Below are 24,782 nucleotides of genomic sequence, written 5' to 3'. Positions count from 1 at the left end.
TGGATACTTTTAGGTTACAGTGTGCAATCTTAGATGAGTGATTTAATACCTCTGGTCTCACTGAGCATAGAGAGAAAGGCAGCCTAACAGATCTGCTCTGATGTAATGGCTGCCAGCAGCCACCCAACTCCAGTCCCTATTCTAAACAGTCCTTTCCCCATGAGGGCTTTGGTAAAAAATTATACTGTCTCAATTATTTTACTAAAAATTCTCATCAGGATCTCAAGGTCAGAAATAAAAAACTACCCTGAAACAAAACCTTAAGCGTCAGCCGTGCGCACACACAGACAATGCCCATGGATTCATCCTTTTGTTCATTACCAGGGTTTCTCACGCCTCAGCATTCTTGACATCTGGGCCTATAGCAGCAGGTTTAGCAGCAGCTCAGTCTGCTACTTACCAAATGACAGCCACAATCCTCCCTCTTCCCCCAGCTGTAAAATCAAAAATGTCTACAGAGATTACTAAATATTCCTGAGGAGCAAAACAGCCCCACTCAAACTCCACATCGATATAGCTCTCCTTCATCTCTTAAAACCAAGCTATAAAACAATGAAATACATTCTTATTATTAAACCTCTAATAATCTGACAATACAAAAAAAAAAAAAGTGACCCAGCTCTCCTTATAAGCTTAAAGGTCATTAAAAAGCCAGCTAACCATAAAGAAACACCAAGTATAACTATCCTGTCAGCATATATGCTCCCAAAGGAACTTTACCTGCAATAAACAGGATTTTTTTTTTTCCTTCCTCATACTGAGAAAGTCCTCCAAAATTTCCCAGTATATGTGCCCTTCCCCCAGCCTGCCAGCCAGAGCAGGCCGGAAGGATCTGTTTACCACAATAGACCAAACAACAATACAACCTGGTAGGCATTGCATTGCGGCCTCGGTGCCCTGCAGTCTGCTACCAGAGCTGGAAGAATGGACCACCTGCTGAGCTTGCCTTGACACCTTCCGGCTGCCACTGGAGAAGAGACTCTGGGGGATGGGGCTACAAGTATACACATATGTGCTAATCAGAATATTGAGTCTATAACTAACCTCCCACTCTCAAAAATACAGATTTGCTAGGTATGGGCAATCCTAACACAGAGGCAAGAAGACTGCTAAGAGTTTGAGGCAACCTAGACTACATATTGAAATAATGAGTTCCAGATCAACCTGGACTACAGATAAAAACACTGTCTAAATAAATAAGCAAGTAGAATACACTGGAGCACATCTGTAATCCCATCACCCAGAAAGAAGAAATGTTGGAGGTGGAGGCACAGGACCTGAAGGTCAAGGTTATCCTGAGTTACACAGTGAGTGTGAAGCCACACAAGCCTGATGACCAGAATTCAATCCCTGAAACTCACAGAGAATGAACTAGCTCCCAAAAGTTGTCATCAAACCATCACACATGCCATGATGTACATGCCCACATACATACTTCTCGTATACATATACATACACACACACACACACACACACACACACACACTCGTAAGAGATAAAATAATGTTATCTCTTAATCTTATGTGGAATGAACTTGCTGCACTTTATCTTCAAACTCAGCACTGTATTTTTTTTTACTAGAGCCTTTTGGGGAGGTGGAGGGAAAAAAGTCACGTGTCTCAGGCTGACCTTGAACTCATTTCATAACACAGAGTAACTCTGAATTCCTGATTATCCTGCTTCTACCTCCCAAGTGCTAGGATTACAGGTATACAGCACTATATCCAACTAAAGTTACTAGGGAATGAACCCAAAGCCTTGCACAGACTAGACAGGAGCTCTGCCTATTAAGCCACATCTCCAGCCCCTATTATAGCTTCTTAAAGATCTCAAAAGAGCACAGTGTGGTAGTGGTGGTAGTGATGTAGCATGTCTGTAATCCCAGCAGGAGAGAGGATCAAGAGTTCTAGACCACTCACCACTGTAAGTTTGAAAGCAGCCAATATACATGTGACCCTCTCTCAAAAAAATAAATTATGGGCCGCAAGATTGCTCAAAGTATAAAGACACTTGCCACCAAACCTAACAACCTGAGCTCCATCCCCAGGACCTGTATAATAGAAGGAGGGAACCAAGTCTCACAAGTTGTCCTCTGACCTCCACACACACACACATCATAAGCACACTGATAACAACACACTCTCTAAATAAATAAATAATAAATAAATGTATAAGAATATTTTTAACAAAATATAAAGAAGCTCTCAAAACACCAACATTATCCCTGATATGCATCATGCAGACATTACAAATATTAAGTCATAGATAATAGAGTTTAAGGTAATCCAATAATTAGCATCTTTGAAAGTTATCTCAAATCAATAATGTTTTCCTGTATTTAGCAGTATAAATTTTTGAAGAGGTATACCATTTCGCTACCTTTCTTATGAGATGATCAGAATGTTTTCCTACACTGGAGCCATTATCAGTACAACACAATGATTAATACCTGTGTAAGTAGCTCGGAAAGAGCCAAATGAGATAACATTACTTACTAAAAAGGACATTTATTAGCTCAAAGAAGATGATATAACAGAGAACTAGGAAGTGAGAAGCCCACCAGTCCTTTCTGGCTGAGCCAGAGGCGAGCAACATCACAATAGTCTTTAATTAGACTTGTCTGTCATCTGGATTTCCATGAAACACTTAAGAACCACACTAGTCTTGTGAAAATTCAAAGCAGGCTACTCCACAACGTAATTATCACTCAGGTTCCACCTTGAAGAGCGTGAGGTAAAGAAGAATGGGAATGCTGACAGTACGTGGGAATCAAGCACACCTCTACATTCCCTGAAACAGCCCTTGTGGGATTTTGTCCAATCACACTTCCAGAGTAGTGTAATAATTCCATTAGTTTTGGCTCCATATTTATCTCTCAATAAAATAGTAAGATGAAGTAAAAGCTTCTGGGAATTTCCTTCAAATGTTTCTTCTATAATCTGATGATACACACACACATATATAAAATGTCATTCTACCCTATCATATATAAACCTAAATTCTTCAGACAATATAATTAAAATCTCTTATTTTAAAATTCTGGAGCTGGGCATAGTGGCACAAACCTTTAATCCCAGCACTCAGGAAGCAGAGGCAGGCAGATCTCTGTGAGTTTGAGGACAGTCTGGTCTACATAGTAAGCTCCAGGTCATCCAGAGCTTCATAGTGAGATCCTATCTCACAGAAAGGAAGGAAGGGCCGGGCGGTGGTGGCGCATGCCTTTAGTCCCAGCACTTGGGAGGCAGAGGCAGGCGGATTTCTGAGTTCAAGGCCAGCCTGGTCTACAGAGTGAGTTCCAGGACAGCCAGGGCTACACAGAGAAACCCTGTCTCGAAAAAACCAAAAAAAGAAAAGAAAGAAAAAAGAAAGGAAGGAAGGCAGGCAGGCAGGCAGGCAGGCAGGCAGGCAGGAAGATAGATGGATGGATGCTAGAGGAGCATCCAGCACTATGGAGGCTAAGACAGGAGGATCTCTGTGAGCTTAAGGCCAGCCTGATCTACATATTAAGCTCCAGGACAGCCAGATATGCATAGAGAGACCAAAGAGACCCTGTCTCAAAACAGAAATACACATTCCCAATCCCAAGTATGCTACTCACCACTTTTTGCTAGAATTATTTTCATCATAAATACAAAAACTCATCTAGTAAGCACAATTCCTACATGATTCATTTGGAGAGTCCTTTTTGAAGCATATGGAGGTAATAAGGCTACTGAATATATTTTTCTTTTTAAATTCCCTTCAATACTTTTTCTCTCATTCCGTGGTACCTTATTTCTAAATTAACCTTCTGCCTGCTTCTTGAGATCACACAAACTAAAGACTACAGGCCAAGAGAGGGGAGATGAGGAAGAGCAGTGAGAAGTGTTCCCACCAAACAAAATGACCTCAGCTGACACGTGATTAGCTACAGAGCATTAGGCAAACTCCACTCTCAATCTAAAGTTATGAACCCTAAAGTTAGTCAGGCCCACGTAGCCTTCAGAGAGAAATGATAAACAAAAACCTAAGGGCAGTTTCAGGGATAAATCTGGATGAGCTACTGCAGCTGCCTTTGGGTTCTTAGAAATAGGCCCAGTTGGTGGAATGCTTAACTGGCATGAGTTAGGTCCTGGGCGCCACATAAAAAAGCACACGCCTTTAATCCAGCGCTCAGGAGGCAGAGGCAGGAGGATCTGAGTCAAGGCCAGCCTGGTCTACAGAGTGAGTTCCAGGGCTACACAGAGAAACCCTCAAAAAAAAACAAAAAACAAACAAACAAACAAAAAAAAAACCAAGGTGTAACGATAGCATACGCTTTATCTAACACCTATATCCCAGCACTTGTGAGATGGAGCAGGAAGATCAGAAATTCAAGGTTATACAGAATTTGAGGCTAGGTTGAGCTACATCAGAACCAATCAATCTCTCTCTCCTCTCCTATTCTCTCCCACTCTTCTCTCCAACATATAGAAAGAAAGGAAGGAAGAGTGGGAGAGGGAGGTAAGGAAGAAGGACAGAGGGAGGTGGGCTGACAAATACATCCTAGATTGGGAAGGGAGAAGAAACAAGGACTATGACCCTTACAACCTCTCATTGTAGAACACTTGCTTAGCATGTCAGTCTGAGACCTGGAGTTCAATCCATAGCCCCACCCACCCCCACAAAGCAGAGAAAAGGCTAATGTAAGGTGCTGTCCAGTCAGTACACTAGTAAGTGATGGTTCTGGACATCCAGGTCTTACAAGAGTCAGTATCCTCTCAGTATCCTCTAGGGTTGTGAATTCAGTTAAGACAATGAAAAACTGTATCTATGAGAAACTGAGTCTGCTTATCCTCAAAGGACAGTCAGATTCCCCACACCATTCATCCAATTTAAGGAATTATGCATGCCTACTTATGCTGGATCCCTGCAATGAGAGATTCTCAAGTTTACATTAGGATTTATCTTTTTAAAAACCTTCCATGTTGTCCTATGTAGATATAATCATATGAAGATCATGTTACCAATGTTTGAGTTGGTTTATCAATCACAGAGACAAATTTGTACTGAACAGTTCACTTAACTGACCTGTTTTTTCTGATAAACATTTCAAAGATAACTGCCTGAGATTACAGATTTAAAATGCCCATGATACAAAATAAAAGTCACTAGTTCCCACATAAATCAAAACTAACTCTGGCCAGGCAGAGTGGCACGCACCTTTACCCTCTCAGCACTGGAGTAGGCAGAGGCAAGAGGATCTAGGAGTTCAAGACCAGCCTGGCCTACATATTGAGCTTTAGGCCAACCAGGATTATGCAGTAAAACTCTGTCTCAAAAAACAACAGCTGGACACAGTGGCACCCACCTTTAACCCCAACACTTGGGTCTACAGTGCAAGTTTCTGGACAGCCAGGGCTAAATAAAGAGACCCTGTCTTGGGGGGAAGGGGGGACAGTAAGTCTGACCTTATCACACCTTTTCCTAAAAACACAGAACAACACTGATTAGCTACTTACCGAACACCATAGTGACTGTAGGTAGTAACACAGACGTTAAAGATTGCTAAAACAGCAGAGTCAATAAGTGAAAAGCTTGTGAAACAGGGCTGGCTCGCTAGGAAAAGGCACTTGCTACCTAGCCTACCCCTCTAAATTTGACCCCCACAGGGTCCATGTGGTGAAAGGAGAGAATTAACATCCAAAAGCTGTCCTCTGACCTTCACAATGACACTATGGTACACATGCACACACATGCACACACACAATAAACATAAATTAAATTACACATAAAATACATTTTATGTAAATAAAATTGAAAAGTGTGAGACAATGTATGTTAAACTCAATTAGTTTCATTTAGCCATTTCATGATGTACTCATATCAAAAACATGTTGTACTCCATAACTACAATTTTTGTCAGCCAAAGACAACAAAGCCTTACACAGTAAGTCTCCTTTTTCCCTCAACCCATATGTTTCTTTGCTTCCTCCTAGTCTTGCATATTCTCAAGCTGAATTATACCTGTCCTTCAAAATTCAATCTTATTCCACCTCGGGTGTCACAGGTCTCTGATAACACCGATGCAACCATGTCTTCCTTTCTGAAACTGAAACCATGTATTATCTGCCCTCATTTATTTTGCTGCCATGCACTGAATAACCTTTATGTGAATCACTGAGTTCATATAGACTATACAGGGTAATTCCACTAACAGTCATGTTGCTAGGGTGGGAGTGCAGGGGTATTACCTGTAACTGTAATTCCAGTAACAGGAGGCTTAGGCAGGAGGTTCTTGAGTTCCAAACTAAGCTGAACTACATAAGGCAGTTTAGTGATAGAGCTCTTACTTGCCTAACAAGTACAAAGGCCTAGGTTCAGTCCTCAAACCCACAATGCAAGTGACATTGTATTCATTTTAGTTTAATGTAAGTAGATTCTACAAAGGTTGCACAAGGATGAAAATCACCTAACTGTATTTCTCAGAACTTGTCCCCATCCTGAAACAACGCAGGATGATTGCTAATTTTTCCATGTTTGCCTTGTCTTTCAAAAAAGAACTAAAACTTCCGTTCTTACGAACGAGAACCACATATGCTTTCACTCACCTCTACGGCATCCAACAGAGAACCCTGTCTATTGTAGGCAGCATTTGGTTATATGAGACACTGATAAACTTCAACTTACAAGCCAGACTTGACAAGCAATAAATCAGAGTTAAAAAAAAAAAAAAAAAAAAAAAAAGCAAAGATCGTCCATTTATCTAACCAAGTCTTAGAAAAATACCTAAAAGGCCTTAACCAAATCATCCCTTTGAAGTGACGACGTGAAAGGCAAATCCTTGAGCGCACACTTACAGACCCAAGGGCTAATGTCTTAACATTCAATGACACATCATTGATCTTACACACACAGTGGCTGAATTCGACACCGTCTCTATAGTGAGAGTTCTAGTATACGATGGAAAAAAATAAGGTATACACTTTTTCCTGAATTGAAATATGTATGGCAGACAGCACATCAGCTTAAAGCAAAGGCAGCAAGTGAAACCTGTTAACAGTTGATGTAGCCAATTATGAAGCTGGAGGTGGGACCAAGAGAAAAAGGAAATGCCTTGGTTGCCTCATTACACAACTTTTAAGTGAAGTCCTTATTCACTGGACTCCATTTGTGTTTCTAAGAAGTAAGACAGAAACAGAAACTTGGTAGACCTTCTCTTAAGAGTGCATTTAGAGCCAGGAATAGCAGTGCACACTTTTAATCCCAACACTAGGAAGGCAGAAGCAGGCAGACCTCTGTGAGTTCTAGACCAGCCTGATCTGAATAGCAAGTTTCAGACAGCCTACATGGTAAGACCCTGGTTCAAAAAGCAAGTAAACAAACAAAAAGATACCATGTGTTCATGATAGCGTGATTATAAAATAAATCATGACATAGCCAATCATTTTAAGAAGAAATCTCACCACCTGCCAAGAAAAAGACTTATTGGGGGCGTTGGCACTGGCCAGCATGCTGCAGCTTTTTCTTCTCAAAGCATAGCCCTACCTCTCTATTGGCTGACAGCCTGGCAGAACCAATTTTATATCAGAGAAAGCAGTTCCAACATTCTGTCCTTTTTTTGTTTTCCTGAACAGAAAAAAAAAAATGGAGGGGGTGGGCTAGGAAAGTGGGGCTAAAGACACTGGCAACGAGATATCCAAAATAAACTAAGTTGAAACAGTCCTTCCTACCTTCTTCCCAAAGCCATTCCCTTCGATAGCAACAGGGAGCGCGGTCTGCAAGTCATCGGTACACTGCTGTTTTCACTTTCACAAGAACCCAAAAACCACTGAAAAACACAATCTCCCTCTTCCCTGTTACCTTCCAAACCTCTTCTTTGTGTACTTCAACAAAACCTACAAAGGAGTCCTCAGCAATTTGCTATTTTGTCTCGTCTCATTGAAGATGCAGAAGGGGGGAGGGTCTGGTTGAGAAGTGGGAGGAAAAATTAAGAGTAGGTGAAACGCAAAAACGGAAAGAATATAGGGGATAGGTCATCGCGAAAAGAAGACAGGGAAGAGGGCTGCGAGCAAATTGGGCACAGATTTTGCTGAGAATTCACCGAGGAAGACAAAAAGATGTGGGTGGTATTAAAGAGCGGAAGCGAAATGAGGGTTAGGCAGGACCCTGGCCCTGATGCCTAGGGTTTGTGGCCAGGGCCCGGAGACAGCGGGCAGCAGATACCGAGGACGCTGGTGTCAAGGGAATCGCGGGTGTACGGGCAGCTTAAGACCCAGTTTCCAGCCCTAGGGGCCAAGGACCTACGCGGCGCCCGAGAGCGGGACACACAGGGATCTTACCGGTAGTTTGGGATTGACCTCGCCCTTACAAAAGTGGCAGAAGAAACGGTGCGCGGAGACAGCGGAACCAGCGTCCGCCCCGGCCGCCGAAGCCTCCGCCATGTTTCGCCTCCGCCGAGAATGTCCGAAAGGGCGGCCGGCGATCCCTCCCCAGGCCGCTACCTCTCGGGCTGCGGTCGCCACCGCCGTCACCGCCTCCTCTGGGCGGCCCGCCGCTCCAAGGCCCGCAAGGGTCACGTGAGTCAGCCCGGCCCCGAGAAGCCCGCCTGCCAGCGGCCGCACGACCCGAGGCCCGCCTCCCCGCACCAAAGGCAGAGGAGAGAGCCCGCCCGCCAGCACCTTAGACAGCCCTGGCCGGTCCTCCAGCCTTCCAACGAGAGGAAAGAAAGAGCGTCTCCGGAAACCACAGACACTGTGGGCTAGAGCGGTCCGTGCCCTGACCCTTCCGCGTCCGCCTAGATGGTGCTCTACTTCCAAGAAGGGGCGGTGGGCTGCTCCTGAACTTAGGCCGCTGGCCTCCGGAAGATAACATTTGGAGCTTCTAAATTAACACTGACCCTGAGGTTAGTGAAAACGCTGCCGAGATGAGGGGGCCCTGACTCAGGGCCAAGAAACAAAGTCCGGAACAGAAACTTGCATGAAGGCAGAGAAGCCAGGACATGCTTTCAAGGATGGCAACTGGTCTGAGGATGTTTCTCCAAAGACGTGTGGTTAAGTGAAATATCTTCTCTGCGACTCTATGGCAAGAGAGACGAAAATTTAGGTTAGAAAAAGTTGGAGAAAGAGATGAATAATGGCAGGTAGCAGCTCGTGATAGGGAGGTAATTTATAAATCAACTACATCCATTTCTGCTTGTGACCCATTTGTCATGATGTAAAAATTTAATATGGTTCTCAATGGAACATAACTTCATTTCCTAATTGAAATACCCTGTTAAGAAGCTCTTTTTCACTTTCTCTTTCTAAATCCTGGTTTCTGACTTAGGAATGATACTTTGTACCCCCACGGAGTCATGAGCCTTAGTTTTTGTATCTATGACAGATTGCAAAGTTATTCATACTTCCCCTCCCCCTTTGCTTTTAGAGGTCTCACTCTGGACCAGATTTGCTTGGTATTTAATATGTAGCCCAGGCTGGCCTTGAGTTTATAGCAGTCTTCTAGCTCTAGTGCTGGGATTGATTTTTTTTTTTTTTTTTTTTTTTTTTTTTTTTTTTTTTTTTTTTTTTTTTTTTTTGAGACAGGGTCTCATGTAGCCAGGCCGGTTTTGAGCTCTATATGTAACCTTGAACTCCTGACCCTCCTACTTACACCTCCTAAGTACTGGAACTATAGGCATGCATACCTGGCTTTAGAAATCAAATTTGATGTCTAGTTTTCCAGTCCTTTGTTTTGGTGGGTGGGTGTATCACCCACCAGAGTCGTCTTGTATAGTATAGGCTGGCTTTGAACTCACTTTTTGCCCCAGATTGTCCTGGAACTATTGATTCTTTGGTTTGGCCTCCTGCATGCTAGAATTACAGTCAGTGTACACCATCATATCTGACCATAGCAATTACTAAATGACAACATATTAGGAATATTTTGTGCTAGTTATATTGTACAAAGTCATTTTAAATGTTGGCATAGTGTACTCACTTAAGGTTATACTATAATTTACTGATAGATGCTAGATTGTTGTAGTATGTCAATCCCAGTATTGTGAAGAGAACTCATGGCATGTTTTTTACTACATCCTTGGAACAAAGGATCCCAACTTATAAGTATTAAGGCAACTATATGCCTTAATGTAAAGGTTTTGATGTATATTGTCAAGTTGCTCTCTAGAAAAAAAAAAAACTATGTGAATTTATATTGTTGTTCTTTCCTAGTTCTGAGGCTCCGAGTGCAATGACTCAAGCAGAAATTAAGCTGTGCTCTTTGTTGCTGCAAGAGCATTTTGGTGAGATTGTAGAAAAAATTGGAGTCCACCTAATCAGAACTGGGAGCCAGCCACTTAGAGTAACTGCCCATGACACAAAAGCATCGCTGGACCAGGTATGTTTAGATAAGCGAGTCTGCTCTTTTCAGCTTCTTCAATTCATTTCCTTCAAGCACCTTTGAACAGTGGTACTCCTTCCCCTAGAAAGCATAAGCAGAGAAAGTCTGCCCTATGGTCAGGACCATGGTGGGTGGGGTGGGGGTGGGGTTTTGTACTTAGGCCCCAGTGTACTGCTGCTCATCTCTGCTGTTCCTGTGCCACACTCATTTATTCACAGGGAGTCTACTGAGTACTGCCTTTAAGGAATAGAAATGATAAACAAAAGTAAACTGTGATGTGAAAGACTTTTATTGCCATCCTGGCCAAGAATATAGCTCAGTTGGTAGAGTGACTACATTGTAGTGACAATTTGGAGATTTTGGTTTCTTTAAAAAACACAGAAATAAGCCAGGCGGTGGTGGCGCACGCCCTTAATCCCAGCACTTGGGAGGCAGAGGCAGGCGAATTTCTGAGTTCGAGGCCAGCCTGGTCTACAGAGTGAGTTCCAGGACAGCCAGGGCTACACAGAGAAACCCTGTCTCAAAAAACCGGAAAAAAAAAAAAAAAAAAACTACAGAAATATTACAAGAATATGTTTTTTGTTTCGATCCGATCCCAGGTGTTTGGATATGGGGCTGCTTCGGACTGTCCACAGCAGCTGATTTGCCTCATGTTCTAGCAGAGGCATGGTTTTACCAGCTATAAATAGTTTCTGTGACTGTGCAATGTCTGGGATTCTGGGAACTTTTCAGAGGATATATAAATGCTAGCCCTGATGTGTGGGGTCGGTGGTTGTTGGTCATTTGGGAAAGTTATAATTTACTAGTAGTGTGATCAAAGAAGAAATGAAAGAAGTTAAATTCAGGGATTTTCCTTATTCCTCCTTGTTTCTCTCTTATGTAGTGTTAGGGGGTGAAACCAGGGTGGGATGGTGGGAAGGGAGAATCAAGGGTGGGAGAAAGAAGAACCCACAAAGTAGCGAAGACCAGCTACACTGCATAGCATGTAGGATGTCCTGGTTTGATCTCCAGCACTACATAAAACTGGTGTGATAATTTATGTTCATGATCCCGGCACTTGAAAGGAGGGGCTCAGAAGTTCAAGGTCACCCTCAGCTACATAACAAATATAAGGTTGTCCTGGGCTCCATGAGACCCTGATTCAAAACAGAAAACTAGAAGATAAAGACTGGGCATAATATGAAGATCATAGCAAGGAGTTCTCTTTCCTGCACTGACATTAGCTACACTAACCGGCAGAGGAAGTAAGATTCTATGTGCAGTCATGTCAAATTCAGTTCCTGCCCTGTCATGGTGGGAACTGGCCTAGATGGCTGCCACAACAAGTTCTGCTGCTCATGGGCCCCAGGTCTCCTATCCTGGAATCTGGGGATAAGTTTGGCTGCAAACATTATACTTTAAATATAGGGATTTTCGGGACAGACAAAAGGCAGGTCCTGTTGTTTCAACTCAGGCCCAGTTGCTTTAAGAAAAAAATTAAAGCCAGTCAATGGTGGCACACGCCTTTAATCCCTGCACTTGGGAGGCAGAGGCATTTCTGAGTTCGAGGCCAGCCTGGTCTACAGAGTGAGTTCCAGGACAGCCCGGGCTACACAGAGAAACCCTGTCTTGAAAAACAAACAAACAAACAAACAAACAAAATTTAAAAAGAGATTCACTAGACTCTTTGCTGGTGATCTGATACTGGGAAGTATGCTGTGTTGCCAACAGTAGTAAGCTATATAGTGTCAGGTCTTTCCTGTCTTTCATTTTGTTTGGGTCCTATCTAGGTGAAAAAAGCCCTTTGTGTCCTCATTCACCATAACCTGGTCATCTATCATGTGCATAAACGCGGTGTGGTGGAGTATGAAGCCCAGTGCAGCCGGGTACTGCGGATGCTTAGGTATCCCCGGTACATCTATACGACCAAAACGCTGTACGGTGACACCGGAGAGCTGATTGTTGAGGAGCTCCTGCTGAATGGCAAAATGACAATGTCAGCTGTTGTGAAGAAAGTAGCAGACCGACTCACGGAGACCATGGAGGGTCAGTACTGAATCTAAGCTCTTAGCAAAGCCATAGGTCGGTTGCTGCTCTATCATCTTAGGCCCTCTCGCCTCCCTCTTTCCTCCTGTTCTACAGATGGCAAGACCATGGACTATGCTGAGGTGTCAAATGCATTTGTGCGACTGGCAGATACTCACTTTGTACAGCGCTGTCCCCTGGTTCCTGACACAGACAGTTCTGACCCTGGGCCGCCACCACCTGCCCCAACCCTTGTCATTAATGAAAAGGACAGGTATCTAGTTCCCAAACTGAGCTTAATAGGTAAGGAATTTACATCCTGGAACTGATTTGCCTTAATTGGGGATTCTTCTTCACTGATTGTTATGTGAATGAACATCTTGGTTGTTTGCCAGTTCCTTGCTATGTGCCAGTCACAGTACTATGTAATAATGCAAAAGCTGTGATCTGCCCAGAGGATGTCAATCAGCCACATAAATAAGTTACACAGGGGCTGGACAGATGGCTCAGTGGTTAAGAGCACTGGCTGCTCTTCCACAGAACCCAGGTTCAATTCCCAGCACCCACATGGCAGCTCACAACTGTCTGTAACTCCTGTTCCAAGAGATCTGACTCTGTCACACATGCAGGCAAAATACCAATGTACATAAAAAATTTTTTAAAAGATATGTTATACACTTATAAAAACTATGTAATGAGAAACTGGATTTGTGCGCGGGGTGAAGGTTTATGTTTTTCTGAGAAAGTAGAATTTGATCTGGGTCTTGAAGCAGAAGTAGGACCTACCTAGTGAAGTGACAGAAGGTGGGTATTTTTTTTAAGACTAGTTGTAGTAAGAAAAGGAAATAGAGCATTAGAGAAAGTGAAAGGTCAGAGAAAGTGAAAGGTGAGCAAAGTTCCAAACAGCCTGGAAGAAGGCTGGAGAGGGGAGGACCAGGTAAACAAGGCATTGCAGGGCATCTGCTCTCTAACCTGAGAACAAAGGAACACGACTCAGATGTTAAGCAGGAAAGCCACGTGGTCTGATTTACGTTGTAAATTGTCTAATAGACTGAAAGGTGAGGACAAAGGCAAATAGAGACAGACTATTGAAAAAGTAGATCCAGAAGCAGTAAGAATACAGGCATCAAGAATGACATCTGTGGGGCCAGGAGGTGGTGTCGCACGCCCTTAATCCCAGCACTTGGGAGGCAGAGGCAGGCGGATTTCTGAGTTCGAGGCCAGCCTGGTCTACAGAGTGAGTTCCAGGACAGCCAGGGCTACACAGAGAAATCCTGTCTCGGGAAAAAAAGAAAAAGAATGACATCTGTGTGCTAATCTGCACACATGAGAGCATGGGAGCAAAGTGGTACCACTGCATGCATGGTGCTGCAGTCACTGAGAGGCAGGGTAGGAGGAGAAGCAGTCTGAGGGCAAAGAAGGTGGTACCCCCGTTGACTTGAGTTTCTTATAGCTCCTCAGCCTCCTAAACAGCTCCTAAAACAGGTAGCTACAGATCTCTTTGAGATGAAGAGGCACCAGCTTTGCTTCCTGCCATCATGTGATATATACAGTCTAACTGTTCAGTAATTTTATTTGGCAGGAAAAGGTAAGAGGAGGAGATCGTCTGACGAAGATGCTGCTGGAGAGCCCAAGGCCAAGAAACCAAGACACACAGATAACAAGGAGGTGATGTGGCTTCCCAATTAGCAGCTCTCACCCTAGAGCAGGCCAGAAATAGTCAGATAACAAGCTCCAGCCTAACCTAAATGTTCCTGGCTAAGTAGCAGTAGGACTATGAACTTCAGTCCATTGGTCAGGAGCAGACCAATGAGGACAGAGTATTCCTGCTGTCTCTGCCCACTTCTCCTGCCCCCTTTATAGTGAGGAACACTGAGAACTCCTGGGAGTCCTGGGACTTTCATGGAAGGAATGCTGCATTTCCCTTCTGAGCCTTAGCTTATTTCACTAAGTAATTATACCAAATTATTCAAAAGAGAAAGCAGGGCTGGTGTGGTGGTACATCCCTTTAACTCCAGCACTTGGGATGCAGAGGCAGGAGGATCTCTATGAGTTCAAAGCCAGCCTGGTCTACATAGTACAGTGATTCTCAACTCTCGGGCCACAACCCCTTTAGGGTTGAACAGCCCACAGGGATCACCTAAGACCATTAGAAAACACAAAAACTTACATTATGATTCATTACAGTTATGAAGTTGCAACAAAAATAAATTTATGGTTGAGGGTCACCACAACACAAGGAACTGTATTAAAGATCACAGTGTTAGGAAGGTTGAGAACCACTAACATAGTGAATTCTAGGCCAGCCAAGACTACATAGTGAAACCTTGTCTCCAAAAAAGACAAAAACAAAACAAAACAAAAAAGGGGGTTGGGGGCTTTGGGGAGAGGCTTTAGCTGGGGATGTACCCCAGTTGGTAAATTGCTTGCAGCATGCAGGAATCCCTGGGTTTCATTCCCCAGGACCAAATAAAAGCAGAAATGGTGCCCAGTGTGATGACCTATGCCTTTAACCGCAACACTTGGAAGGCAGAAACTAGCAGATTTTTGTGAGTTGGAGGTTAGCCTGGCCTACAGAGTAAGTTCCAGGATAGCCAGGGCTACATAGTAAGACCCTGTCTCAAACAAAGCAAACCAGAAATGGTACTACATAGCTTTAATTCTGGGACTCAGAAGATAGAATCAAGAGAATCAGAAGTTGTCCTTGACTACAAAGTAAGTCTAAAGCCAGCCTGGGTGACATGAAACTCTGTTCCCCAAAAAAACAACAAACAAATGGGTTTTTTGTTTGTTTGTTTGTTTGTTTTTGTTTTATTTTTAGCTAACCTATCAACTCCTAACAATCCTCCTCCCTCACAGTGCTGAAATTCCAGGCAGGTATGAGATCATGTCTGACTTGTTATGTGGATGCTTGGAGCCAAACTCGGGTCCTTATGGTTGCACAACAAATGACTTTAACTACTGAGCCATCTCTCCAACCTCTAAAACGATCTTTGGCAGCACGTCAAAACTCTTCTCAGTGGGCTCCCTTCTTGCACTCTCACTCATTTAGTGGCCAGAATTACTTCTTAGCTAGATGTAGTGGTAAATGCCATAATCCCAGCACTTGGAGGGTAGAGGCTGGAAGATCCAAGGTTCATGGTCACCCTTGGTTATGCAGTAAGTTTGATGCTAGCTGAGCTTCATGAGATCTTATCTTAAAAAAAAAAAAAAAAAAGAAAGAAAGAAAGAAAGAAAGCAAGCCAGCCAGCCAGTCTACAGTCATGATCTATCAGGTGTGTTTAATCTTCAGTCCCAGCAGAAATTCACAGGAAGATCCCTGGGACTCACCAGCCATCCTGGTCTACTTGGTGAATTCAAGCCCAGGGAAAGATCCTATCTCGAAAAAATAAAGAAAAGTAGATGTTTAGGGTCTCGAGAGGTGGCTTAGCTGTTAGGAGCACCTCCTCTTCTTCCAGAGGACCAAAGCTTGGTTCTTAGCACTTGTGTCTGTAATTCTAGCTCCAAGAGAATCAACACCTTCTGGCCATCTTGGGGCCTCTGCACACATGTGGCGGACATGCATACGTAATATGAATTAAAGAAAAATCTTGCAGGGCTGGAAAGATGATTGAGCAGTTAAGAGTACTTGCTCTTGCAGAGGACCCAAGTTCAGTTTAAACATCCTAACTCCAGTCCTAGGGGATCTTATATCCTCTTCTGGACCTACAGGCACCAAGCATGTCCCTGGTGCAGATACATGCGTGTATACAATCACACATGCGTAAAATAAAAAGTAAATCATTTTGGTTGGGTATGGTGGTGTGCACCTTTAATCTCAGCACTCGGGAGGCAGAGGCAGGTGATCTCTGAATTTGAGGCTACCCTGGGCTACATAGTACATTCCAGGACAGCCAAGGCTATGTAGAGAGAGTCTCTCACAACAACAACAACAAAGTAGACATTTAGCTGGTCATGGTGTGTCACAAAGCTCTAATCCATGTACTTAGGAGGTAAATTGAGAAAATGTCCTATTATGTCACATACTTCAAAACAGTCAAATAAGATCAGGACTGGGAAGTATCCTCCGAGCTCAGCCACAAGGAGGCCCTTGAGAACAGTGATGGAAGAGGAATACAGTAACAACTGAAATTTCATACAGAGGTGCCTGAGCAAAGCCAGAAGGGGTATAGCCAGGAAGCCGGCTGCAGCAGGACCACAGAGGAGGGAAGGGAAGCCAGGAAGCATGGGGTGGAAGGAGAAGCCTTGACCTGAGCAGGGTAAAAGCTGATGAGCAGAGAGCAGTGCAGGAGCGGTTGTAGCTTCAGAGGACAGAAAGCAAACAGTCTGGATCCTGAGACCCAGGCGGAGGACATGATCTAAAACAGCAGCATGGCCCTTGCCCTTAGGTAAAAAGACAAATGTTCCCCTGGAGGAGAGAGAAGAAGGAAAGTGGGGGATGGTGAAGGTGCTTGCTCAAAGTTGAATAAGTTCTGGCCTCTATTAGAGGAAAGGAGGTGTCAAATGAGAGATTGGAGAGTAATGGAGAGGGTGACTTCGTGGAACACACTACTCCACACTCTGGAATGCCTTTTCTCTGACCCATTTAATTGCTACAGTGTGACAAAACAAGTGGAGCTTTACCATGTAAATGCCCTGGGGATGGCTGGTGCTGCAGCTCACTGCCTCGATGTCCTCCTCTCCCCAGCCCACACCAGATGATGGGATTTATTGGCAAGTCAACCTCGACAGGTTCCACCAGCACTTCCGTGACCAAGCAATTGTGAGCGCAGTGGCAAACCGAATGGACCAGGTAATATCCACGAGTGTCAGCCAGTGTTGAGCAAGGAATAAGGTCGGTCATTCAGATGGTTATCAGATGTGGTAGCCACTGGCACAGGGCCAGAGGCAGCAGCAGTGTATTCTGAGTTGTCTGTACTTTTCAGACAAGCAGTGAGATTGTGCGGACAATGCTGCGGATGAGTGAGGTTACCACGCCCTCGAGTGCCCCATTTACTCGGCCACTGTCCTCCAGTGAGGTATGCTTCAGGTTTCTGGGGGGTGGGGAGTTGTTTTGTTTTGGTCTTTCTGTGCAGCCATTGGCTGTCCTGGAACTCTCTCTGTTGCCCAGCTCTCCTTGAAATCACAGAGCCCCACTCACCTCTGCCTCCCAAGGGCTGAACTTAGAGGGCTGCACCACCAGGCCTTGTTTAGCATCATATTTTTGTGCTAGCTTTCCAATAAATGTAGTTATTATATTAGTTATTAGACATAACTTGTAGGGTTATGTTGATGCCTGTGCCTTGGTGGGGAAAGGAGGTTTTTGTTGCTTCAAGTGGGGCAGGGATTTTTTGGAAATGTTAAGCACTGAAATGTTTGGCCACTTTAGAATCCAGCTTTTTAAAATGTTAAGCCATGGAGACTAGAGAGATGGCTCAGCTGTTAAGAGCTCTGGCTGTTTAGAACTCGCTATGTAGACCAGGCCCCAAACACAGAGATCTACCTGCCTCTGCCTCCCAAGTTCTGGAATTAAAGGTGTGCAGCCCTCTTGGCCTTTGTTTTACTCTTATAAACAATGATACTATAAATATTTTTTTAAGATTTATTTATTTAATGTATGTGAGTACACTGTAGCTGTCTTCAGACACACCAGAAGTCATCAGATCTCATTACATATGGTTGTGACCCACCATGTGGTTGTTGGGAATTGAACTCAGGACCTCTGGAAGAGCAGTTCAGTACTCTTAACCTTTGAGCCATCTCTTCAGCTTTCTTTTTTTGTTGTTGGTTTTTAGTTTCGTTTTTGTTTTTGTTTTTGTTTTTTGAGACAGGGTTTCTCTGTGTAGCCCTGGCTGTCCTGGAACTCACTCTGTAGACCAGGCTGGCCTCAAACTCAGAAATTCGCCTGCCTCTGCCTCCCAAGTGCTGGGATTAAAGACTCGAGCCACCACTGCCCAGCAAAGATTTGTTTGTTTATTTATTTTATGTATATGAGTACACTGTTGCTCTCTCTTTGACATACCAAAAGAGGGCATTGGATCCCAATGCCAGATGGTTGGGAGCCACCATGTAGTTGCTGGGAACTGACCTCAGGACCTCTAGAAAAGCAGTCAGTGCTCTTAACCACTGAGCTATCTCTCCAGCTTTCTTAAATGCTTTTACAGTTTTGAAATCTAAACTTAGGACATCTTGTTTCAGTCACATTTAGCAATTCCTCGTACCTGGCCCCATTCCCAGCATCTCCTTCTGTCCCACAGATCTTCAGATCCCTGCCCGTCGGATATAACATCTCTAAGCAGGTTCTCGATCAGTACCTCACACTGCTGGCAGATGACCCAGTAAGTCTCTTGCCCCCTTAGCCTGATCACAGTTTATCTCCTATAGCCTTCTTGTCTACTTAGTCATCCCAGACAATGTCCCATCACCCAGCAAGAAAGCTACCTGCTTCAGACTCGGCCAGATTTGCTCCGTGGGAAAGAGAAGTATGCAATTAACACCATTCACTCTCTTTTTAACAGCTAGAATTTATTGGAAAGTCTGGCGACAGTGGCGGAGGAATGTATGTCATCAGTATCCTTCCCAGTTGCCTGCTCTGTCGGGACCCCTGAGTTAGGGCAGGAGCAGGGGGCCTAGGAAAGATTTTGGTTTTTTTTGTTGAGACAGTCTTTGCAGCCCAGCCTAGCCTTGAACTCACTGTGTAGCCTAGAAGTTGGCAGTAAAGCCCTATCCTCTTCCCTTTGCCTCCCAAGTGCTGGTTGGAGACATGTGCCACTACAAGAAAAGACTGTAAATGCTTAACATACTAAACAATTTTTAAAAATGAATTTTCTATTACGTTTTCTGTGAATTTTCAGTGAGTTACATTAATGAAAAAAAAAAAAGAAAAAAGACTTCGCCTGTCATTCACTGTTCCAGGTTCTGGGCCGGGTCACCAGCATTGTGACAGAGAGGAAGAGGGTGGGGACAAGGCAGGAAGATAAGAAAGGGAAGTAGCTGGGGAGAGGCCAGTGTGATGGTAAATGCTTATAATCAGAGCAGTTTAGGGGCTGTGGCAGAAAAGTTGAATGTTCAAAGTCATAGCGAGACCCTGTCGCAAAAAAGAAAAGATTAAAAAAAGTTTACTTAAGCAAACCCTTACAAATGTTAATATACTTATATATCATACATGAAATGTGAGAAGGAAAATAGCAGTTAATTTTTAGTTTTAAATTAGGAATTTAGTCATGAAACTAAGGTAATAGTTAAAACATTACATAGACGAGGTTAAAACATTACTAAACGTCCTTAATCCTCTGCCTAAAGACCTCCATAAGGCATTAGCGTCCCTAGCCACTGCAACTCTGGAGTCTGTCATCCAGGAGAGGTAAGAGGCTCACTGGTTGGGGGTTGGGCTCAGACACTTCCTATCCACACCCCACCGAACAAGTAATTTGGTTTTTATGGCATACCCTGCCACACTTGGTCTCATCTTCTCATAAAGTGAATTCCTAGTTAGGCAAATTAACCAGCCACCCTACAGCTCTGTAACACAAGCACTGGCACCCTAAGGAGTAGGCATCCGGTAACAAGAGGAACCATGCTATCACCAGCCTCCAGAGCTATGGAAGAACGGATGCTGTTTTCCTCTCAGGTCCTGCCTCCACATGTGGACTAGTTCCTCCACACTCTGAGACTAGGAGCTAAAGCATTCCAAGTGCTTCTTTGTCCCTTCCCAGATTCGGGTCTCGCTGTGCCAGGATATTCCGTCTGGTATTGCAGAAGAAGTACCTGGAGCAGAAGCAGGTGGAGGACTTCGCGATGATCCCTGCAAAGGAGGCAAAGGACATGCTGTACAAGATGCTCTCGGAAAACTTCATATTGCTGCAGGTGACCACGACCTCACTGGCAAGGCAGACCTCGGAAGGACACACCCTGAGGAAGTCAGCCTGGGGCCCCAGACAGACACTTACAACCACCTCCAAAACAGAACAAAGATTAACACAGACTTAGCAAATCCTTGAAGGATCGATCATATAGACTTCAACTGACCTCTCAGAGAGACAGAGCACACCAAGAAATCAGCTCACAGTTCTAACTTTCCTGCCCTTTCTAGCCCCCAACCCATTATTCCTGACCTTGCTAGGCCTTAAGTCTTCCGTAGGGTACACTCATCAGCATAGCTTGGATCCTGTAGATCTATACTGAGGACCCTTGGAGGAAGTAGGCTGAATGGACTTTGGAGTCAATCCACCACACAAGTCAACTACCATCATCAATCATGTCTGTAAAATGGTGGTGGCTGCTGATATAAAAACAGTGTGGTTCGGACCAACCATGGTAATGCACACCTATGATTCAGTACTAGGAGAGTAAGGCTGGAGGATTGAAAATCCGAGTATCACACTGTCTCAGTTAATAAAGTCTACTTTGAAAATCAAATACAATCCACCCACACCTAGCATGTGTAGAATCTGCTCTGTAAATATTAGTTGCCTTTCCTTTCTTTCACCAAGGATGCTGACAGATAAACAATTGGATGGAAACTGGGCAGCCTGCTTCTGTGGCTGATTATGTCATAAACATAGCCCCTGATTGGCTAGGAAGGGAAGAAGTATCAGGCTGACAGTACCAGGTGGATGGGTGTTTATTTTGCCCATTCCAAATAACAGTACAATTTCTCTTTTTATTTCGGTGGACAAACAGGAAATTCCTAAAACACCAGACCACGCCCCATCCAGGACCTTCTATTTGTACACCGTGAATGTGCTGTCAGCTGCCAGGATGCTGTTGCACAGGTGCTATAAGGTAACATGTGGGCCTCCTCCCTGTTCCTTCACGCAGAACTCACCCTTCTACCTCCTTAGCCCACTCTACCCAAGTCGCATAAACAGAACAAACAGAACAGCGTGCATCTCTGGTCTGTCTTCTCTTTCCTCAGAGCATAGCCAACTTGATAGAAAGGCGGCAGTTTGAAACAAAGGAGAACAAGTGAGTGCAGCCTCCTGTGAGTCATGTTCCGTTTTGGTTTTGGGTTTTTATGCTAATCCAATAACTAAAAGAATACATCTACTTCTTGACCTAGTACCTGTGGGCCCCAGTGCCCACGTTAACATTTTGTTAATATTTCCAAGGTCCAAAGCCTGAGAGAAAACTTGCTATAAAAATGGCAATACCCGGTCTAGTTGCAGTGAGTCATAGCTTTGGCATAACCATGCCTTAGTTTACCCTTGCTGACTATACCCCCAATTAAATTAACTTGTAGATTTATGAGGCATGTGCTTGAACCCAGAGTTTAAGTGCTACTGAGAGGCAATAAATGTTTCAGGAACAAAGTTCTATTTGTAATTAAGTTTATGGAAAAAGTCTTTAGATGAAGGATAGAAAGGGCAAGGAGCATCCCTCAGAGCTGTGTCTGTCTGATAGGCGGCTTCTGGAAAAGTCTCAGCGAGTGGAAGCCATCATGGCGTCGATGCAGGCCACGGGTGCAGAGGAGGTGCAGCTGCAGGAGATAGAGGAGATGATCACAGCCCCCGAGCGACAGCAGCTGGAGACACTAAAACGAAACGTTAACAAGTAAGCTTCGGAAGTCCAGACCTGCACTTGGCATTGCCTTTCAAACAAATACAGCTTCCTAGCCTAACCTCCTCCACCTTAATGTGAGCAAACCTGAGTACAGCATCGTCTTCCCTAGCCTAACTAAAAGAATTGAACCTACCAGGAGTGATGGCCCATGCTTTTAATCCCACTCAGGTGACTTTTTAAGCACTCAGGTGACTTAGATCTCTTGAGTTTGGGGCCAGCCTGGTCTACATAGTGAGTTTCGGGACAGCCAGGGAGACCCTGTCTCAAGAGTATGGAACCTGCCTATTTTTCTAGGTCAGCAGTTCTGAGGCCATCATGCTTGTCTATAATCTCATTCACACTTTTACTTCAGGCTCAAGTGTGGCATTCCATCTTGGTCCTTACACAAACTTTCATTACCTCTTGCTTTGAACTTTGCAATTACCTCATCCTACAAACCATGTGTCACAAGGCACTCAAGGTAGGGGTGTGTATGTGTGTAAGCACACACATGCCATGCATGCATGTGGAGGTTATTCTGGGACTCCAACCTCAGGTCCTCACACTTGGATGGCAGGCATTTACCCACGGGCCCATCTCCCCAACCCCCAAGTTGTTTATTCTCTTTAAAGTGATGAATGGCAAGCATCACTCTCCTAGCTAAAGTGTCCTTTTGTTTTGTTTTGTTTTGTTTTTTGTTTTGTTTTGTTTTGTTTTGTTTTGTTTTGTTTTGTTTTGTTTTTCAAGACAGGGTTTCTCTGTGTAGTCCTGGCTGTCCTGGAACTCACTCTGTAGACCAGGCTGGCCTTGAACTCAGAAATCCGCCTGCCTCTGCCTCCCAAGTGCTGGGATTAAAGGCGTGCACCACCACTGCCCAGCTAGCTAAAGTATCTTGTTGGCTTCCTTGTGTGTGTGTGTGTGTGTGTGTGTGTGTGTGTGTGTGTGTGTGTGTTCATCCTTGGGTTTGGGAAAGGGTTATGTTTTTGACTAAAGGTCTCATAGTCCACACTGGCCTTGAAATGATTCTATTGTTCCAACCGCCTCCACCCCCAAAGTGCTGGGATCACAGATGTTATCACCACAGCTGGCTGAGACAATTTATTGGGGTTTTGTTTTTGTTTTTGTTTTTTTTACAATATGAAATCCAAATTCATCACTGTGCCATGGGGCCTTTCAGTTTCATAGCAGTGGGCTTCCCCTTTTATTTCCTTTACTCATCAATGGGGATTATGTAAATTTATTAGTTCTGGTGAATATTTTTATGGGTTCCTAGAGATTTTCTGTCACTTGTGAATAGTTCTACTTCTTCGCAATCTGGATTTCTTTCTTGCCTAATTGCCTTCCTTGTCTAGCACCTTGGCTAGAAAGCACTGAAGGACATCTTGGCTTTGCTCCTGCTCTAAGGAGAGAAACTGAGTGTTTCAACATTAAGTGCAGTGTTATCTGTGGTTCTGTTTCCTCGCTGAATTTTATCAGTATAGAAGTCCCTTTCTTCTCCCAATTAACACCAGCTCTCTGACTGTTCATGGTTGTATAGCTCTCTGCCTTTTGCCTCTACTTTTCCTGTTCTTTCTCATGCTGTTCTTTCTTATGGTTGCAAGTGAAACTTTAACACTATCTTTGTAGCCTCAGGAGCTCCATGCACCTGACTTGAGGGATGTGATGGGATTATGTGATGGGGGTAACTCGACCTCCATCTGCTCAGGGATAAACAGGCATGTCTATGTGGTCACACTCAGCCCAGCCTCCAGTCTTGAATGCCCTAATGACACTGACCCCAGGCAAGTGCTTTCACTCTCCCTCAGGTTGGATGCCAGCGAGATCCAGGTAGATGAAACCATCTTCTTACTGGAATCATACATCGAGAGCACCATGAAGAGACAGTGACCCAGAAGAAGCAATGCTGGGATCAAACTCAAGGCCTTTCACATGCTAGTCAACTGTTGTACCACTGAGCCACATCTCCAGCCAGAAACCAGCATCCTTCTCAAAGGATCCAGGAGATGGAAAAGAAGAAGAAGGTCCTTAAATGTAGTCTTTACAGTGATTTTTTTTTTTTAATGGTTTTTTGGAGATGGGGGTTTTCTTTGTGTAGCCCTGGCTGTCCTAGAACTCACTTTGTAGACCAGGCTGGCCTCAAACTCAGAGGATCCTCCTAAGTGCTGGGATTAAAGGCGTGCGCCACCATGACCAGCTACACTGAAGATTCTAGCACTGGCTCCCTGTTCCTGTCTTTCCCAGCTGCTCATGATATACCTGAAAGAGTATATATTCTCTCATCAAATCCTCACAGTATGATAAGTCTTTTAAATAAATGAGAACAATCATAAATTATATGTATCTGTTCTTATCAAGAAGTCAGCTAGGGGTCAGCAAGATGAGTTACTGGGTAAAATACTTAGTGCTCAAGCATGAGAACCTGAGTTCAGATACTCGGTACCCACATAAAATCTGGATGTGATGCTGGGAACCCTAACCCTGGGAAATGGTCATATCTCTGAAACAAATTAATGAGCTTCTGATTCAGTGAGACCCTTTCTCAACAAATATGGCAAAGGGCCAGCAAAACGGATGGCTCAGTGGATAACAGAGCTTGTCACCAAGGCTAATGACCAAGCCCCAGAACCCATATAATAAAAGAGAAAAAACTCTAACAGATTGTCTCCTAACCTCTGTTTGGACACCATGGCACACATAGGTAAGCCATGTAAATGTAAAAATAGTAAGATAGGAAGTAATCAAGGAAGACACCTAACTAGTAACTTCTGATTTGGACACGCATGTACACATCCATATAACTTGTACATACACCACGCATACAAAAGAAGTCCACCAAAGCTGGGCATGAAGACACATACCTGTGATCCCACCAATAAGGAAGGGGCATTACTGCAAGCTCAAGGTCATTGTGGGCCTTTTGA

At 44.1% G+C, this 24,782-nt stretch overlaps 2 protein-coding genes and 1 non-coding gene across 14 annotated transcripts in view; 2 read left to right on the top strand and 1 right to left on the bottom strand.

Annotated features, from left to right (window-relative positions):
• Positions 1-8,575, bottom strand: part of Rnf115 (ring finger protein 115) — a 66,588-nt gene extending 58,013 nt beyond the window's left edge. For 3 of the 7 annotated variants that reach the window (XM_076932971.1, XM_034501397.2, XM_076932974.1), the window contains exon 1: positions 8,301-8,527. Coding sequence is in view for 3 of the 7 variants with exons in the window: in XM_076932972.1 (XP_076789087.1) it covers positions 8,301-8,402 (102 nt within the window). In the remaining 4 variants the exon portion in view is untranslated. Of the gene's footprint in view, positions 1-8,300 lie in introns of all 7 variants that reach the window. The other 4 variants (XM_034501393.2, XM_034501394.2, XM_076932972.1 and 1 more) reach the window with 3 other exon arrangements.
• A 78-nt stretch (positions 8,576-8,653) lies between these two features.
• On the top strand, positions 8,654-24,195 carry Polr3c (RNA polymerase III subunit C). Of its 6 annotated transcripts, none has more exons than XM_034501388.2 (15): positions 8,654-8,863; positions 10,170-10,335; positions 12,108-12,363; positions 12,460-12,645; positions 13,925-14,010; positions 17,030-17,134; positions 17,268-17,360; positions 18,579-18,659; positions 18,840-18,891; positions 19,624-19,684; positions 20,037-20,187; positions 21,004-21,105; positions 21,239-21,288; positions 21,724-21,873; positions 23,667-24,195. In XM_034501388.2, the coding sequence occupies exons 2-15, from the start codon at positions 10,189-10,191 to the stop codon at positions 23,746-23,748; spliced, it is 1,602 nt and encodes a 533-aa protein (XP_034357279.1). In that variant the 5' UTR covers positions 8,654-8,863; positions 10,170-10,188; the 3' UTR covers positions 23,749-24,195. The 6 variants fall into 6 exon arrangements, 5 of the variants coding, with proteins under 5 accessions (XP_034357279.1, XP_034357283.1, XP_034357282.1 ...); XM_034501391.2 differs by lacking the exon at positions 8,654-8,863 and adding an exon at positions 8,870-9,010; XM_034501390.2 differs by lacking the exon at positions 8,654-8,863 and adding an exon at positions 8,887-9,063.
• Positions 11,596-11,731, top strand: LOC117707963 (small nucleolar RNA SNORA5). The gene has a single exon (XR_004606701.1). It is a non-coding gene; the product is annotated as a small nucleolar RNA SNORA5 (small nucleolar RNA).
• Positions 24,196-24,782: the final 587 nt, after the last annotated feature.

The sequence above is a fragment of the Arvicanthis niloticus genome, chromosome 4 (assembly GCF_011762505.2).
Source record: "Arvicanthis niloticus isolate mArvNil1 chromosome 4, mArvNil1.pat.X, whole genome shotgun sequence".
Lineage (NCBI taxonomy): Eukaryota > Metazoa > Chordata > Mammalia > Rodentia > Muridae > Arvicanthis > Arvicanthis niloticus.
This window is presented reverse-complemented; position numbering and strand designations above follow the sequence as displayed.